Source organism: Triticum aestivum, chromosome 1A (genome assembly GCF_018294505.1).
Source record: "Triticum aestivum cultivar Chinese Spring chromosome 1A, IWGSC CS RefSeq v2.1, whole genome shotgun sequence".
NCBI classification, from domain to species: Eukaryota; Viridiplantae; Streptophyta; class Magnoliopsida; order Poales; family Poaceae; genus Triticum; species Triticum aestivum.
The window spans coordinates 474,552,980-474,572,122 of record NC_057794.1 but is presented as its reverse complement, the minus strand read 5'-3'; the positions used below and the strand labels follow the sequence as shown (position 1 = coordinate 474,572,122).

Here is a 19,143-nt window from a genome sequence, read left to right as displayed (position 1 = left end):
CGTGGTGCTTCGAAACAACGAACCTTTGCAACAGTGCATAGTTAGGGGGAACGCATTTCTTGAAATTTCAGTGAGGGATCATCTTATTTATGCTACCGTTGTTCTAAGCAAACAAGATGTTAACATGATAAACATCACATGCAAATCATAAAGTGACATGATATGGCCAATATCATCTTGCGCTTTTGATCTCCATCTTCGAGGCGCGACATGATCACCATCGTCACCGGCATGACACCATGATCTCCATCATCGTGCCTTCATGAAGTTGTCTCGCCAACTATTACTTCTACTACTATGGCTAACGGTTAGCAATAAAGTAAAGTTATTACATGGCATTTACATTGACTCGCAGGTCATATAATAAATTAAGACAACTCCTATGGCTCCTGCCGGTTGTCATACTCATCGGCATGCAAGTCATGATTCCTATTACAAGAACATGATCAATCTCATACATCACATATATAATTCATCACATCCTTTTGGCCATATCACATCACATAGCATACCCTGCAAAAACAAGTTAGACATCCTCTAATTGTTGTTGCAAGTTTTACGTGGTTACTATGGGTTTCTAGCAAGAACGTTTCTTGCCTACGCAAAAGCCACAACAGTGATATGCCAATTGCTATTTACCCTTCATAAGGACCCTCTTCATTGAATCCGATCCGATTAAAGTGGGAGAGACAAACACCCGCTAGCCACCTTATGCATCAAGTGCATGTCAGTCGATGGAACCTGTCTCACATAAGCGTACGTGTAAGGTCAGTCCGGGCCGCTTCATCCCACAATGACGCCGAATCGAGATAAGACTAGTAACTGTAAGCAAATTGACCAAATCATCGCCCACAACTACTTTGTGTTCCACTCGTGCATAGAATCTACGCATACACCTAGCTCATAATGCCACTGTTGGGTAACATAGTAATAATTCAAAATTTTCCTACGTGTCACAAAGATCAATCTAGGAGATGCTAGCAACAAGAAAGAGGGAGTGCATCTTCATACCCTTGAAGATCACTAAGCGGAAGCATTACAAGAACACGGTTGATGGAGTCGTACTCGCGGCGATTCAAATCGCGGAAGATCAGACCCAAGCGTCGAACGGATGGCGCCTCCGCGTTCAACACACGTATAGCCCTGGGACGTCTCCTCCTTCTTGATCCATAAAGGGGAGAGGAGAAGTTGAGGGAGAGCTCCGGCAGCACAACGGCGTGGTGGTGGAGCTTGTAGTTCTACAGCAGGGCTTCGCCAAGCACTACGGAGGAGGAGAAGGAGGAGGTGTTGGAGGGGGAAGGGTTGCGTCAGGGGCTGAGGTGCGGCTGAGGGAGTCCTAAACTAAGGGGTCCTCGGGCGTCCGACCTATTGGATATGGGCCGGACTGATGGGCTGTGAAGATATGAAGACCGAAGACTCTGCCCGTGTCCGGATGGGACTCCCCTTGGCGTGGGAGGCAAGCTTGGCGACCAAATATGAATATTCCTTCTCTGTAACCGACCTTGTGTAACCCTAGATCCCTCCTGTGCTTATATAAACTGGAAGGCTAGGTCCGTAGATCCCCTGAATAATCATAGCCAGGTCAGACTCTTAGGGTTTATCCATTACGATCTCATGGTAGATCAACTCTTGTAATACTCATATTCATCAAGATCAATCAAGCAGGACATAGGGTATTACCTCCATAGAGAGGGACGAACCTGGGTAAAACATTGTGTCCCCCGTCTCCTGTTACCATCGATCCCAGACGCACAGTTCGGGACCCCCTACCCAAGATCCGCCGGTTTTGACACCGACATTGGTGCTTTCATTGAGAGTTCCACTTTGACGTCGACGACGGGATCGATGGCTCGCCTTGTTCTCAAGGACAATATTACCGCCAGAGGAGCACTGGCCTCAGGCCAAACCCTTCGGCTGGGTGGCTTTACCATGACCGCCCGTTTGGTTGTTGAGCCGATGATGACCTCTCGGGTCATTGAAAATCCCCTTCGTATCGACTCCGAACACTCCAAGCAGATGTATCCAGCAGAGCTTTCATCTTTAAATGAGCTCCTAAATTGCATCGCTGCCCTGGGGGTCGCCACAGACTACGATCGAATTGGGCTTAAACCCGATCAGAGAGAAATCAAATCTCCACCGATAACCCACCAGATAGCGATAGTTGAGGAGCGAGACGACAACTCTTCATCCATACTAAGGACGGACTATGTCCGGATCTCTTGCTTCAAAGAGCCAGATACCCACCTGCGAGGAGATGCATCCTGCCCTCCGAACATAGAATCGTATGATGAGCCTAAGAAATCAGTGGATATCCCGGATCCCGATCTATTAAGTCCGGACGTCTTTCAGACCCCGGATCCAAAATTGGGCCAGGATTCAGATTTAAAATACATGCAACACCCTTGTAACACACCCGGTCCAATAGTAAAGAAATATAAGTCCAGTACAAGGCACGGAACCGTTCTGGAAGGATGGCTCGATGGGCCATGCAAAATACACGCAACACCGGATAACATGCCAACACATAGCCTTAGAGCATGTTGGATACTCCGCAAGTGGCCAAGAGCAGCGAGGATATCCTCACAAAGAATACCCCAGAAAAACACCCCCAGAAGACAACGATCCCAAAGTACTGATGGTCTTTGAGACATTCGCCTCAAACAATAGGCGTAAAAGGGCACTCCGCGAACTCACCGAAGTCTGTCAAATAGCAGCAATAAACCCTTGGAATGACACGGCTATAACTTTCAATGCCGGTGACGAACCAAAATACAGGAAAGTCCGAGCACCAGCCGCCTTGGCCCTCAGTCCAATCGTGGACGGCTTTCGGCTCACCAAGGTTCTCATGGACGGCGGCAGCAGACTAAACCTCATCTATGAAGATACACTCTACAAAATGGAAATAGACAGGAGCCGCATCGAGCAAAGCAGCACAACCTTACGAGGAATCATTCCCAGTCGGGAGGTACGGTGTGTGTGGGAAAAATAACACTCGACGTGGTATTCGGCACGCCGGAGAATTACCGGTCAGAAGAAATAACCTTCCAAGTGGCCCCTTTCAACAGCAGATATCACGCCCTCTTGGGGCGAGAGGCATTTACACGCTTCCAAGATGTACCTCATTACGGGTACATGAAGCTTAAGATGCCCGGGCCTAACGGTATAATCACTCTCGCCAGTGATCCGGACATAGCACTCTGCGCCGAAAATAAAACCGCATCCCTGGCTCTTGAGGCATTATCTGAAGCCCTCGCGGCCGAAGAATTAACTGCACTACGCTCCACGGTGGACAGAGACGATGTAATCTTAGACAAACGCCCCAAATCCACCTCTTTCAAGCCAGCGGAAGAAATAGTCAAATTCCAAGTCCATCCAATGGACCCCAAGAAGACAACATTTATTGGGGCACAGCTAGACCCAACGGTTGACGCTACGCTGCGGGATTTTCTTTGCGAAAATTGGGATATATTCGCCTGGCACCCTTCTGACATGCCAGGAATCCCACACGAGTTGGCCGAACACAACCTCAACATATTAAAGGGATACAAACCGGTCAAACAAACACCGCGGTGCTTTTCTGAACCTAAACGCCAAGCCATGGGAGAGGAGCTAGCCAAGCTAATCGAGGCCGGATTCATTAGAGAAATAAAACATCCGGACTGGCTAGCAAACCCGGTGATGGTACCAAAGAAGGATAAATCATGGCGCCTGTGTGTCGATTTTAAAGACCTCAATAAGGCTTGCCCTAAGGATCCCTTCCCCCTCCCTCACATCGATCAAATCACTGATGCTACCGCAGGACACGACTCACTGTGTTTCCTCGACACATATTCCGGATACCATCAAATCAAAGTGGAGGAGTCCGATCAAGCTGCAATAGCATTCATCACCCCATATGGGCCATTCTGTTTCAACACCATGCCCTACAGGCTCAAGAACGCCGGTGCCACCTACCAACGCATGATCCAAACATGCCTGGAGAAAAAGATCGGAAGGACAGTTGAAGCCTATGTGGACGACGTCGTAATCAAGACAAGGCTTGTCGAAACACTAATAGACGACCTATGTCTCACATTTGACAACCTCCGCGCATATGACATTAAGCTCAATCCGGAAAAGTGTGTTTTTGGCATCCCCACAGGAAAACTGCTGGGCTTCATCGTTTCCAATAGAGAAATTGAAGCAAATCCAGCCAAAATCCGAGCTCTGTCACAATTGGCTACGCCAACAAGCCTTAAGCAAGTCCAAAAACTCGCGGGTTGCGTGGCAGCTTTAAGCTGCTTTATCTCTAGATTGGGAGAGAAGGCACTGCCACTCTATTTCCTTCTATGGCGAACCAATCACTTCGAGTGGATGGACACGGCAACAGCCGAACTGGAAGAAATAAAAACCCTTCTAGCGAGCAACCCAATCCTGGCCGCGCCAAACGTTGGCGAACCCATGTTGCTATACATATCGACAACACATCAAGTGATGAGCGCCGTGCTCGTCGTTGAACGAGAACAGGACGGACACAAATTCCCGCTTCAGAAGCCAATATACTACATATCCACTGTCCTTACACCATGCAAAACCCGGTACCCTCATTATCAAAAGATAGCATACGCGGTCTTCATGGCATCCCAAAAGCTACGACACTACTTCCAAGAGTGTTCGATCACGGTGGCTTCCAAAGTACCACTCAATGACATAATAAACAACCGCGATGCCACGGACCGGATTGCCAAATGGGCCATTGAGCTCCTTCCATTTGACATTACATACAAACCAGCCGAGCTATTAAATCCCAAGTACTGGCTGACTTCGTCGCCGAATGGACAGGCCGAACTCCCTAAAGAGTACGACACATATTCCAATTGGGTTATGTATTTCGATGGCTCCAAAATGCTGGCAGGGCTAGGAGCGGGCGTCGTTTTAACGTCCCCCACTGGAGACGTCGTTCAGTACGTACTCCAAATACTATACATAGAATCCAACAACGCAGCCAAATACGAGGCCATATTGCATGGTCTCCGGATGGCTGTCTCCATGGGCATACAACGCCTGGAAGTGCGCGGGGACTCAAACCCTGCAATATCTCAAATAAATGGAGATTTTGATACCAAAGATCCGAAGATGGCAGCTTATTGTAATGCCCGTCCTAAAAATGTTGGCTCGGTTCAAGGGGCTCGAGTTCCATCACGTGGCCCGAGAAAGTAGTCAAGCGGCGGACGTTCTTGCTCGTATCAGCGCCAAGCGTGACCCTGTCCCACCTAATATCTTCCTGGAAAGGCTTTTTAAGCCATCAGTGGTGTGGCAAGGGGAAAGTGGCACCACTAGTCCAGATCCGAACACAACCCCAGATTCCTAACACACCGATATCATCGGAGGCTCAGCCACCGAAATAACAATGTCGGCCCATCTCATTATGGCAATCATCCCCGATGGACCGAACCCTTCTTCGCCTAGCTTAATAGGAAGGAACTTCCCCAAGAACAAAATGAGGCCCGCCGCATTGTCCGACGTTCGAAGGCCTACAAGGTTCACGACGGAGAGCTGTACAAGAAAAGCGGTACCGGAGTCCTTCAAAGATGTATCTCCGAGGAGGAGGAGCGGCAGCTCTTGGCTGAGGTTCAAGCCGGTCTCGGCGGGCACCATGCCATAACTCGGGTCCTTGTTAGCAAGGCCTTCCGTACAGGGTTTTATTGGCTGACGGCCCGAGCAGATGCACAGGACCTTGTCCAACGTTGCGTCGGATGCCAACTCTTTGCCAACCAAAGCCATATGTGTGATGCCCCCGATTCAATCGTACACTAATCATACACGCAAACGTGTACGATCAAGATCAGGGACTCACAGGAAGATATCGCAATACAACTATACAAATAAAAATAAGTCATACAAGCATCATATTACAAGCCAGGGGCCTCGAGGGCTCGAATACAAGAGCTCGATCATAGACGAGTCAGCGGAAGCAACAATATCTGAGTACAGACATAAGTTAAACAAGTTGCCATAAGATGGCTAGCACAAACTGGTATACATATCGAAAGAGGCGCATGCCTCATGCCTAGGATCTGCTACCTCTTGAGCACTGCGTTGGTTTTCCCCGAAGAGGAAGGGATGATGCAGCAAAGTAGCATAAGTATTTCCCTCAGTTTTTGAGAACCAAGGTATCAATCCAGTAGGAGGCTATGCGCCAGGCCCTCGTACCTACACAAAACAAATAAATCCTCACAACCAACGCGATAAGGGGTTGTCAATCCCTACACGGCCACTTACGAGAGTGAGATCTGATAGATATGATAAGATAATATTTTTGGTATTTTTGTGATAAAGATGCAAGGTAAAATAAAAGCAAAGTAAAAAGCAAAGGAAATAACTAAGTATTGGGAGATTAATATGATGAAGATAGACCCGGGGGCCATAGGTTTCACTAGTGGCTTCTCTCAAGAGCATAAGTATTCTACGGTGGGTGAACAAATTACTGTTGAGCAATTGACAGAATTGAGCATAGTTATGAGAATATCTAGGTATGATCATGTATATAGGCATCACGTCTGAGACAAGTAGACCGACTCCTGCCTGCATCTACTACTATTACTCCACTCATTGACCGCTATCCAGCATGCATCTAGAGTATTAAGTTAATGAAAACAGAGTAACGCCTTAAGCAAGATGACATGATGTAGAGGGATAAACTCATGCAATATGATGAAAACCCCATCTTGTTATCCTCGATGGCAACAATACAATATGTGCCTTGCTGCCCCTACTATCACTGGGAAAGGACACCGCAAGATTGAGCCCAAAGCTAAGCACTTCTCCCATTGCAAGAAAGATCAATCTAGTAGGCCAAACCAAACTGATAATTCGAAGAGACTTGCAAAGATAACCAATCATACATAAAATAATTCAGAGAAGATTCAAATATTGTTCATAGATAGACTTGATCATAAACCCACAATTCATCGGTCTCAACAAACACACCGCAAAAAGAAGATTACATCGAATAGATCTCCACAAGAGAGGGGGAGAACATTGTATTGAGATCCAAAAAGAGAGAAGAAGCCATCTAGCTACTAACTATGGACCCGTAGGTCTGAGGTAAACTACTCACACTTCATCGGAGGGGCTATGGTGAGTATGTAGAAGCCCTCCGTGATCGATGCCCCTCCGACAGAGCTCCGGAACAGGCCCCAAGATGGGATCTCGTGGATACAGAAAGTTGCGGCAGTGGAATTAGGGTTTTTGCTCCGTATCTGATCGTTTGGGGGTACGTAGGTATATATAGGAGGAAGGAGTACGTCGGTGGAGCAACAGGGGGCCCACAAGGGTGGAGGGCGCACCTGGGGGTGGGGGGGGGGCGTAGCTACCCCTTACCTCATGGCCTCCTCTTTTGTTTCTTGACGTAGGGTCCAAGTCTCCTGGATCACGTTCGGTGATAAAATCACGTTCGTGAAGGTTTCACTCCGTTTGGACTCCGTTTGATATTCCTTTTCTTCAAAACCCTGAAATAGGCAAAGAACAACAATTCTGGGCTGGGCCTCCGGTTAATAGGTTAGTCCCAAAAATAATATAAAAGTGGATAATAAAGCCCAATAATGTCCAAAATAGTAGATAATAGAGCATGGAGCAATCAAAAATTATAGATACGTTGGAGACGTATCAGGATCCTCCTAAACTACTCCTGGTCGTCGTCAACGACCTGCACGTAGTAGTAGGCACCTCCAGTGTAGTAGGAGTCATCGTCGACGGTGGCGTCTGGCTCCTAGACTCCATCGTCTGGTCGCAACAATCGGGTATAGAAAGGGGAAAAAGGGGGAGCAAAGCAACCGTGAGTACTCATCCAAAGTACTCGCAAGCAAGGAGCTACACTACATATGTATGCACTGGTATCAACTGGAAAAGGGGGTAGCATGTGTGGACTGAACTGCAGAATGCCGAAATAAGAGGGGGATAGCTAGTCCTATCGAATACTACGCTTCTAACAACCTCCATCTTGCAGCAGAAGAAGAGAGTAGATGGTAAGTTAACCAAGTATCATCGCATAGCATAATCCTACCCGGTGATCCTCTCCTCGTCGCCCTGTTAGAGAGCGATCACCGGGTTGTATCTGGCACTTGGAAGGGTGTGTTTTATTTAGTATCCGGTTCTAGTTGTCATAAGGTCAAGGTACAACTCCAAGTCGTCCTGTTACCAAAGATCACGACTATTCGAATAGATTAACTTCCCTGCAGGGGTGCACCACATTTCCCAACACGCTCAATCCCCTTTGTCCGGACACACTTTCCTGGGTCATGCCCGACCTCGGAAGATCAACACGTCTCAGCCCTACCTAGGCACAACAGAGAGGTCAGCACGCCGGTCTAAATCCTATGGCGCAGGGGTCTGGGCCCATCGCCCATTGCACACCTGCACGTTGCGTATGCGTCCGGTGAGCAGACCTAGCATCCTTATACAAGAGCAGGCGTTCCAGTCCAACCCGACGTGTGCAGCTCAGTCGCCGACGTCACGAAGGTTTCGGCTGATACCACGACGTCGAGTGCCCATAAATGTTGTCGGATTTCGGGTTCCGACAGACCCTTGAGGTTCGAACACTTGGGTGCGCGCGGAGATTTCGCCTCCTACCTACCTGCACCCCTCCGCCTCGCTAAGATCTAAGCAATGGAAAGAACAACACAAATGACACAGGGTTTATACTGGTTCGGGCCACCATTGTGGTGTAATACCCTACTCCAGTGTGTGGTGTGGTGGATTGCCTCTTGGGCTGATGATGAGGAACAATACAAGGAAGAACAGCCTCGCGAGGGTCTGCTCTTGGCTGGGGTGATGAACTGTTGGGAGGAGTTCAGTCACCCCTCTCTCTCTCCTTTTTTCGTCCCCCTTGTTCTGTGGGTGGCCGGTCCTATTTATAGAGGCCCTGGTCCTCTTTCCAAATATCGAGCGGGAAGGGAGCCAACAATGGCGGGCTAATTTGAAGGGGGGCAGCTAGTACTAGCTATCCTGACAAAAGTAGTCTTCACCTGCACAAAGCTCTGGTGGTGACGCTGTCTTGGGCTCCACAATGACCTCCGTCTTGCAGTCCTCCTGGTCTTGGTCTTGTTGCACCGAAACGGCAACCTTTGCCTGATGCCTCGGTACTTCGCGGCTGCGCTTGCTCCCTTTGCACCAAAGAGGAAAGGAGGATGCTGCGCGGGCTGGCACCCGCCTGGCGCCTTTGGTCGTCATGGCTTGCGTCACGGGCACCTCGTGAGGTACCCCTCCTTGATCTCTCCGCCTCCTCGCGAGCCAGCCTGATGAGGCCGTGCCTGAGGAAGCTCCGCGTCGTCCGTCCCGCGAGGCTTGGCCCCTTGCGAGGGTCTTGGGTCTGTGTTGGTGAAGATGGGCCGTGCTGGGCCCCCTTTTGAGCCACGTCGCAGGCCGCAGGCAGGAAAGTCCGGGGACCCCCGTTCCCAGAACGCCGACAGTAGCCCCCGGGCCCAAGGCGCGCCCGGACTTGGCCGTGCATGGAGGAGGAAGGGCAAGAGCGAAGCGCCGCGGGCCCTAACAGCCTGCGGCCTTGGGCGCCGCGTGGCGGTTGATTGGACGTGGGCGTCTCCACTTCCCCATGGCGCCTCGGCAACCGCACGGATTGGAATAGTCCCTGCATGCGAAGCGGGTCATGATTACCTGCGATCGTGGAGGTCGACGGTTGGCCTTCGCCGGCCATAAGTACGGAACGGCGCACGCCCTTCCAGTTCATCCCCCCTTGCTTCTCCTTCTTCTTCATGGCCCCGTCGAGGAGGTTCTCGGCCGCAGAGAAGGGGAAGGCTCACTAGGTTGAGCCTGCCTCTTCCCCGCCCAAGCGCGGCCGGGGGTGCCCTCGCAAACATCCTGTGGCCACCACGGCTGCTCCCCGCGGCCGCGGAGACGATTTCCAGCGAGGCGACGGGCGGATCGCTGCGGCCGGGGGGCGCGCTCCGGTCGCGTGTCCCCCTAGGCCGCGCTTTCGTGCTGCAGAGGTGCTGCCGGAGTTCATCGTGTGGTCGGCGGAGCCGACTAGCACCCGCCTTCCGCTTCCTCGCTTCCTCCTCGGCGAGCTCCCGGATGGCGCTTCGGGCGGCCTCTGGCTTCAGGCCGACGGCTGTTGCAGCCGGGCCTCATGGGTTTCTCTGGAGGTCTCCGCAGCCGGGAGTCTGGCCCTGGCCCACAGTTGGTAGACATTTGCCCGCGCGCGTGGCCTGAGCCGTCGCTGCACCCTACACTTCAAGTTTGATGGTGATGCCACCCTCTACGTGAGGGTGTTTGGGGAAAATGGTCGCTGCGCAGGGTGCTGCCCCGAGGACAACGACTGCGGCCAGGAACCCAGCCCCGGCGACGATGGAGAAGACAGCGCTCGCATGACTGGCGGCGCTCGGGGCTCCCCAAGCTTCTCCGGTTCTTCTTCAGGCGGCGACTCTTCCAGTGGAGGCCGCGGTCAGCCTCCACGCTGTCGCATCTGCTTGGGGGTGGTAGCATGTCCGCCCGCCGTCGCGCCCCGGTGAAGCGCAAGAGGAAGTCTGCCTGAGCCCCGGAGGCAGCTCGAGTCTTCCCTGCAGGCTGGTGTGAGGCGAGCTGCGCCTGATCTGTCCTTTCTTTCCCTTTTTCCCTGCGTAAAAAAGACAATAGTGTGGAGCCCTGCGGGGCGTGTTTGGGTTATTGCCGTTAGTCATCGTTTTGCTTCCGTTATTGTGCCTCCCGGCTACGTGCCCGCGTGTGGGTAGTTCCCGGCCCCTGCCGTCGGGGGGCGGCCGACCCAGGCCCTATGTTCGTGTCGCGATGCCCGTGAGGCACGGACTAGAGGGGTGCTCCTATAATGGACCCAGGTCGCGAACCCTTTGAACGACTGGAACAGGAACACTCGGAGGGCGCTCGGCAGTCCCCCCCTCGCGAGGCCTTGCATAAGAGAAATCGAGGCAGGAGAGTGAAAAGTCGAAGAACCACAAGCCAAAGTCGGCAAAAACTTCGAATGAGAAGGAACAAGCCAACTGCGGAAAGCAAATGAAATGCCACGTCCGGCACCTAATCTAGTCTTCGACATCTTCTCACCAGCGCGGAGCTAAGTGCTGCCACTGGGCATGGGAGGGAGCCCCAGGGCCTGAGGCCGGCGCTCCTGAGACTCCGGGGCGTGTACAGCCCCAACTCATTATTACGTGAGAGTGTCACGGGCGGCGAGCTTCACAGGCGTTGGCCTTCTTCACAGGCTCCGGGCCTTTTTTCCAAACACGATAGCTTCACAGGCATTCACCTTCTTCACAGGCTCCGGGCCTTTTCCAAAACGTGACAGCTTCACAGGCATTCGCCTTCTTCACAGGCTCCGAGCCTTTTTCCAAATGCGATAGCTTCACAGGCATTCGCCTTCTTCACAGGCTCCGGGCCTTTTTCCAAACGCGATAGCTTCACATGCATTCGCCTTCTTCATAGGCTCCGGGCCTTTTCCAAAACGCGACAGCTTCACAGGCATTCGCCTTCTTCACAGGCTCCGGGCCTTTTTCCAAATGCGATAGCTTCACAGGCATTCGCCTTCTTCACAGGCTCTGGGCCTTTTTAGGGGTAGAACCTCCGGAGGTGCTGAATGTTCCATGTGTTCTGGACCGGCACCCCTCCTGAGTCTCCAAGCGCGCGGAGCCGGGCCTGGAAACATGAACAACCTTGAACGGGCCCTCCCACATGGGAGAGAGCTTGTGCAGCCCCTCCCTGGAGAGAACCCGCCTGAGCACGAGGTCTCCTACCTCAAGAGTTCTGGGGCGGATGTTGCAGCAGTGGTATCGTCGCAGTGCTTGCTAGTACCTTGCCGCTCGTAGCGCGGCTTCTCGGCGACGTTCCTCCCCCAGCACGAGGTCCATCCCCCGCATGGCGTCCTACTGCGCCTTGTCAAACGCCAGGACCCGTGCGGAGCGACGTCTGACCTCGTGAGGGAGGACCGCTTTGGCTCCGTAGACCAGGAAGAACGGGGTCTCTCCGGTCGGCTTGGTCGCGGTTGTGCGGATGGACCACAGCATGGACTGAAGCTCATCGTACCAGCCTCTGCCGCAGGCCTCCAGCTTCTTCTTGAATGTCCTGGTCTTAAGGCCCCTCAGGACCTCTGCGTTGGCTCACTCGGCCTGGCCGTTGCTTCGGGGGTGCGCCACCAAAGCGTAGCATATCTGCGTTCCAAGGTTAGCACAGTATGTTTTGAAGAGGTTACTGGTGAATTGCGAACCGTTGTCCATGATGATGCGGTTCGGCACCCCGAACCGGCTCACGATGCCCCTGATGAACTTGACCGCGGAACCCACGGGGATGGTGCGGACGGCTTCTACTTCAGCCCACTTGGTGAACTTGTCCACAGTGACGTAGAGGTAGCGGTAGCCCCCTGGCGCCCGAGGAAACGGGCCCAGGATGTCCAGCCCCCAGACTGCGAACGGCCACGAAAGGGGTATAGTCTGCAGGCCTCCTGCCGGCTGATGGATCTGCTTGGCGTGGAACTGGCATGCCTCACAAGCCTTCACCAGTTCGACGGCGTCATTGAGTGCGGTGGGCCAATAAAACCCACTACGGAACGCCTTGCCGACCAGGGTCCGTGATGATGAATGATGTCCATAGTCTCCGCCGTGTATGTCTTCCAGCAGCTCCTTTCCTTGCTCCCTGGAGATGCAGCACAGGGATATATCGTTTGGTCGCTTCCGGTAAAGCTCTCCATCCTTGATGCAATACGCCGTGGCCTGCCGTGCCACACACTCCGCCTCCTCCTCCTTCTCCGGCAGGGTCCCTTGTGTTAAGTAACTCTGGAGTTCCATGATCCAGTCCCCCTCCTGAGGCTCCATCATCAGGAGCAGGCGTGCTCTTGAGGCCTGGCCACAGACCGGGGCTCCCGAGGCAGGTGGCTGGGGGAGCTCCTCCCATGGCTGAGCTGTGTTTGACAATGACGGCGGGGCTGAGGGCTTGAAGAGCCGCTCCTCGAAAATGCCAGGCTCCTGAGGTATCCGCCTGGACGCCCGTTTAGCGATGTCGTCGGCCTCCTGATTGGTGCCATAGGGCACATGCTGCAACTCCAACCCCCAGAACTGCTTCTCCATCCTGCGGACCTCCGCAAGGTAGGCTTCCATGTGCTCATCTTTCGGCTCGTACACCTTGTTGGAGAAATTGACAAGGAGCTGCGAATCGCCCTTGATGGTGAGGCGTTTCACCCCCAGGGCAGCTGCGGCCTTCAAGCCCGCTATTAAACCTTCATACTCCGCTATGTTGTTGGAGACCTTTTCGCCTCGCTGGAAACAGAGCTGCACAGCGTAGTAGAGCTTGTCCTGAGTGGGCGATATAAGCACCGCCCCAGCCCCTGCGCCATGCCTGGAGAATGCTCCATCGAAATACATGATCCAGCCTTCTGGCGCTTCGCTTCCCGGGGAGAGGGACCGATCCTCGCCGGCCTTGAGGCCTGGTGCCTCCGTCCATTCTGCCACAAAATCCGCCAACGCTGCTCCCTTGATGACTCTGGTTGTGCTGAATTCGAGCTGAAACGCTTGCAGTTCTATGTTCCACTCAGCAACCATTCCAGCTAAGTTAGGGCTCCTGATCACTCTCTCCAGGGGGTATGACGAGACGACCTTGATGGGGTGACCCTGAAAATAGTGCCGCAGCTTGCACGAGGCCACCAGTAGCGCGAGGAGGAGTTTCTGAGGCATGGGGTACCGCGCCCTCGCATCCCGCAACAGTGTGCTGACGAAGTACACCGGGTGCTCAACGAGGTTGGGTGCGTCAGTGCCGGCGGCTCCCTTTGGAGACCGTGGCACCTCTTGAGGCGATGAGGCCTGAGGCTGGCCATCTGGGAGAGGGGCCTCTTCCGCCTCCGGAGCACTCCTCTGTGGCGGCTGATCCTCCTCAGCCGGGGTGGTGGTTCTTGTGGGCCTTCCTTGTTCCTGTTTCGCCTTATCCCGGGCCGCTGCTGCGGTTCTGATTCGACGCTCCTCTCTAACCGCCACCAGGGCCGCGCTGGCGGAGTAGGGAGTGGCGGCGAGGTAAAGCACTAGGGGCTCTTGAGGGCACGAAGCCACCATGACCGGAGGGCTGGTCAGGTCTCTCTTGAGATCTTGGAAAGCCTTGTCGGCCCCTTCGGTCCATTCAAAGGGCCCCTTTTTCTTCATTAGCTGGAAGAAGGGCAGCGCTCGCTCCCCCAACTTGGAGATGAATCGCCCTAGCGCGGTCATGCGCCCAGTGAGCTTCTGCATTTCTCTGAGGGTCTTTGGCGGGCTCATGTCCTCGACCGCCTTGACCTTTTCCAGGTTAGCCTCGATGCCTCGGTGGGACACGAGGAAACCCAAGAGCTTGCCTGAGGGGACTCCGAACACACACTTCTCTGGGTTGAGCCGCAGGTTCACTGCATTGAGGCTCGCGAAGGTTTCCTTCAGGTCTTGTATCAGGGTCCTGGCCTCCCAAGACTTCACCACAATGTCATTGACGTAAGCCTCAACATTCTTCCCGAGCTGCGGGCCCAAGGTGATATGCATCAGCCGCTGAAAGGTTGCCCCGACGTTGCGCAGCCCAAATGGCATGCATGTGTAGCAGTACACCCCACACGGGGTCAGGAAGGCTGTCTTTTCGACGTCTTCTATCGCCATCTTGATCTGGTGATACCCAGAGAAGGCATCCAGGAAGCATAGCAAGTCGCATTCTGCGGTGGAATCGACGATCTGGTCGATGTGGGGGAGCGGGAACGGATCTTGTGGGCATGCCTTGTTGAGGTTGGTGAAGTCGACACACATGCGCTCCTTCCCTCCCTTCTTTGGCACAACGACAGGGTTGGCCAACCAATCCGGGTATTGGACCTCGCGAATGACCCCATCGGCTTCTAGTTTGCGGGTCTCTCAGACGATGAAGGCCTGCTTTTCTATGGACTGTCGCCTTGCCTTCTGCTTCACAGGGTGCACGTTGGGGCACACGTTGAGGTGATGCTCGATTACGCTCCTAGGGACCCTCGCCAACTGGTCAGACTCCCAAGTGAATACCTTCTTGTTCGCACGCAGGAACTTGACCAGGGTCTCCTCCTGCTCGGGCTCGAGGTTGGCGCCTATGGTGAAAGTGGCATTGGTGGACCCGTCCTCATCGATGGGTATCTGCTTGGTTTCTGTCTTGTCTTGGGTGAACAACTGTTTCTTCTTGGCGGGTGCAACCCCCTTGGGCTCGGGGGTCTCCAAGCCGGCGGGCTGTGCCGACGCCACCGTCTTGAAGGCGAGCTTGAGTACCCGCAGCGCGTCTCCGGTGTCCCCGCGCACGGTGAGGACACCGCTGCTCCCGGGCATCTTCATGAGGTTGTACGCTGGGTGCGTCGCGGCCATGAACCGGGCCAGCGCTGGGTATCCGAGGATGGCGTTGTAGGGGAGGCCGATGGGGGCGATGTCGAAGTCGACTAGCTCCGTGCGGAAGTTGTTGTAGGTGCCAAAGGTTACCGGGAGCCGGATCTATCCCAAGGAGCTGGATGATCTGCCCCCAACGCCTGAGAAGGGCCGGCTGGGTTGCAGCCGTTCCAGGGGTATGCAGAGGAGGTTGAAGGCCTTGACCGAGAGCATGCTGAGGCCCGCACCGCCATCGATGAGAGTTCTGGTGACGGCCACCTGGCATATGGTGGGGGTACACAGCATGGGGAGCGCACCCGAGCAGGCCGAGTTGGAGGGGTGGTCCTCCAAGCTGAAGGTCAGGCCGGCCTTGGACGCCGCCAGGTCCAGGGGCGCCCCCTGCCGCGCGGAAGCGGCGCTGACCCGGCGGATGAATGGCTTGACGTGGTTACTTGTAGGTGGCGCCTGCGAGCCGCCTAGCAGGGCCGCGACGACCGGGGGCGTTGGTGTAGCGCGACGGGCGGGGAAGAGGCTGCGGGGCTCTTCCCAAGAGGCCCCGGAGGTTGCCGGCAGGTGGAGCAGCCATGGGCACGGAGCGCCGATGAGGGCCATGGGGAGCCAGTTGGCCATGACCCTATCGTCACCTCCAGCTTCGAGGGGGGCCTCCTCACTCGCCGGCAAGAAGGCCAGCAGATCTATCGCGCCACCGTAGCGCGGCGGCGTCGTTGGCCTGAACTTGTTCGGCCACCGTACCCATCGCAGGGCTGGGGCCAGGGCTCGAAGCCCCCTGGCCCCCGTGTTGGCACCGGCGGCCGGAGCGGGCGACACGCTACTCATCACGAGGCAGGTCGTGGTGGTGGCGGAAGGGGAAACTCCGGTGCACCCCTACCCGGCGCGCCAAATGTCGGATTTCGGGTTCCGGCAGACCCTTGAGGTTCGAACACTGGGGTGCGCGCAGAGATTTCGTCTCCTACCTACCTGCACCCCTCCGCCTCGCTAAGATCTAAGCAATGGAAAGAACAACACAAATGACACAGGGTTTATACTGGTTCGGGCCACCGTTGTGGTGTAATACCCTACTCCAGTGTGTGGTGTGGTGGATTGCCTCTTGGGCTGATGATGAGGAACAATACAAGGAAGAACAGCCTCGCAAGGGTCTGCTCTTGGCTGGGGTGATGAACTGCTGGGAGGAGTTCAGTCACCCCTCTTTCTCTCTCTCCTTTTTTCGTCCCCCTTATTTTGTGGGTGGCCGGTCCTATTTATAGAGGCCCTGGTCCTCTTCCCAAATATCGAGCGGGAAGGGAGCCAACAATGGCGGGCTAATTTGAAGGGGGACAGCTAGTATTAGCTATCCTAACAAAAGTAGTCTTCGCCTGCACAAAGCTCTGGTGGTGACGCTGTCTTGGGCTCCACAATGACCTCCGTCTTGCAGTCCTCCTGGTCTTGGTCGTGTTGCACCGAAACGGCAACCTTTGCCTGATGCCTCAGTACTCCGCGGCTGCGCTTGCTCCCTTTGCACCAAAGAGGAAAGGAGGACGCTGCGCGGGCTGGCACCCGCCTGGCGCCTTTGGTCGTCATGGCTTGCGTCACGGGCACCTCGTGAGGTACCCCGCCTTGATCTCTCCGCCTCCTCGCGAGCCAGCCTGATGAGGCCGTGCTTGAGAAAGCTCCGTGTCGTCCGTCCCGCGAGGCTTGGCCCCTTGCGAGGGTCTTGGGTCTGTGTTGGTGAAGATGGGCCGTGCTGGGCCCCCTTTTGAGCCACATCGTAGGCCGCAGGCAGGCAAGTCTAGGGACCCCCATTCCCAGAACGCCGACAACTGTTCCCGCGTAGTTGGTTAGTGCGTATAGGCCAGTAGCCAGACTCAGATCAAATACCCAGATCTTGTTAAGCGTGTTATTTTGAAGTAACCATGAACGCCGACCAGGGCCAGTCCCACCTCTCACCTAGGTGGTCTCCACCTGCCCTGTCGCTCCGCCACAAAGTAACAGTCGGGGCCGTCAGGAACCTAGGCCCACCACTACCTGGGTGGAACCACCTGCCCCTTCTTCCGCAACATTAGAATCACTTGCGGGTACTCGATGAGCCGACCTGACTTTAGTCACAACATTTATAGTATGTATATATGTATATATTTACCCGTGACCACCTCCCGAGTGATCACGGCCCGATAGTATAGCATGGCAGACAGACAAGAATGTAGGGCCACAGATGGAATACTAGCATCCTATACTAAGTATTTAGGATTGCAGGTAAGGTATCAGCAACGGTAGCAACAATGACAGGCTATGCATCAGGATAAGATTAATGGAAAGCAGAAACATGCTACACTACTCTAATGCAAGCAGTAGAGAGAGATTAGGCGATATCTAGTGATCAGGGGGGGCTTGCCTGGTTGCTCTGGCAAGAGAGAGGGGTCGTCAACACCATAGTCATACTGGGTAGCAGCGGCGTTGGTCTTGGTGTCTAGCAAGAGAAGAGGGGGAAGAAACAATAAATATTAAGCAAACAGATGCATAGCGATGCATGACATGATAAGTAGCGGTGCTAAGGGTGCCCTAACGCGGTATGAGGTGGTACCGGTGAAGGGGGAAACATCCGGGAAAATATCCCCGGTGTTTCGCGTTTTCGGATAGATGAACCGGAGGGGGAAAGTTGCGTGTTCGCTATGCTAGGGATGCGTGGCGGACGAACATGTGGCGTATCCAGATTCGTCTCGTCGTTCTGAGCATAGCGAACTATTTTCATCCGAGCTACGGACTATTTTCTATGATTTTTCAAAGTCTAAATTGTTTTTTCTGAAATTCTATAGTTAATTTAATTCAAAATTATATTAAATACTATATGCTATGGGTACACAGAAGTGTACCCAGGGATATGACTATTTGACTGACAGGTGGGCCCTGTTGACTGCCTAGCCAACAGTCAACAATCAACTTGTTGACTGGTTTGACTGGTCCAACTGACATGTGGGGTCCACATGTCATAGACTGCTAGTTAAACTATTTATCTAACTAGATTTATTTAGCAGTGGGCCCATATGTTAGTGGAACCTTTTGTTAAATAAAGGTTTAAACGGTTTTAGTTAATCTAATTAAGTAGTGGGGCCTACTGCCAGGGGCAGGTTTTAAGTGAAGGGTTATTTGGGCGCTAGTGGTCCACATGTTATTGTCTACTTAGTTAATATGTTTATTAAATAGTGGGAATTAGCAGGGATGACCCACTAGTCAATGACATAGGGGGGGGTTGATTAGCATGGTAATTAAGCGCTAATCGCAGTACCACGTCAGCAGGGTAACGGCGTTGAGGCAGAGCGCACCGGCGACGACCGTGCGCTCGCCTCCGGCGAACATTCTAGCGGTGGTCATCATGGATCGAACAAGGGCCTTGCCGCACACCCACTGGAGCTTCTAGTAGGAGTTGGGATGGTTGGAATTGACCACCACATCGGCGTCGAGTGGCGGCAGAGGCACGGCCTCGTCGGCAGGGCGCTTACGAGGCACGACGAAGAGAGGGGAGAGGCCAGGAGGAGCCGGATGCTCACATCGTTGCAGAGGAGGGCTCGGGGAGGCCAGAGGAACCTTGCCGGCGAGGTCCGGCGGCCGGATGGGCCAGCAGGTGCGAGGCCAAGTAGAAGGCTTGGGGGACGCGGTGTGGGGACGACGTCCTCAGCATGGGCGAGGAGGAGGAAGCCATGGCTCGCGAGGCGGTGGTGAGCTTCAGCGGGGCGTGGCGATGATGGCGGCGGCCGGTGGTGTTGCAGGCGCTGCGCGAGGAAGACGAAGAAGCTGCGGGGCGGAGGCGGCAGTCCTCGCGCATGGGCGCACTCGTCGGGGC

The 19,143-nt window shown here is 54.1% G+C and overlaps 1 protein-coding gene across 1 annotated transcript in view; it reads right to left on the bottom strand.

Moving 5' to 3' along the window:
• The window catches only part of LOC123188715 (nascent polypeptide-associated complex subunit alpha, muscle-specific form), a gene marked incomplete in the record, with an annotated part of 35,862 nt that extends 16,737 nt beyond the window's left edge, over positions 1 to 19,125 (bottom strand). The window contains 1 exon segment of the mRNA XM_044600976.1: positions 18,888 to 19,125. Within this exon segment, the coding sequence (XP_044456911.1) occupies positions 18,888 to 19,125 (238 nt within the window).
• Between the last annotated feature and the right edge of the window lie 18 nt (positions 19,126 to 19,143).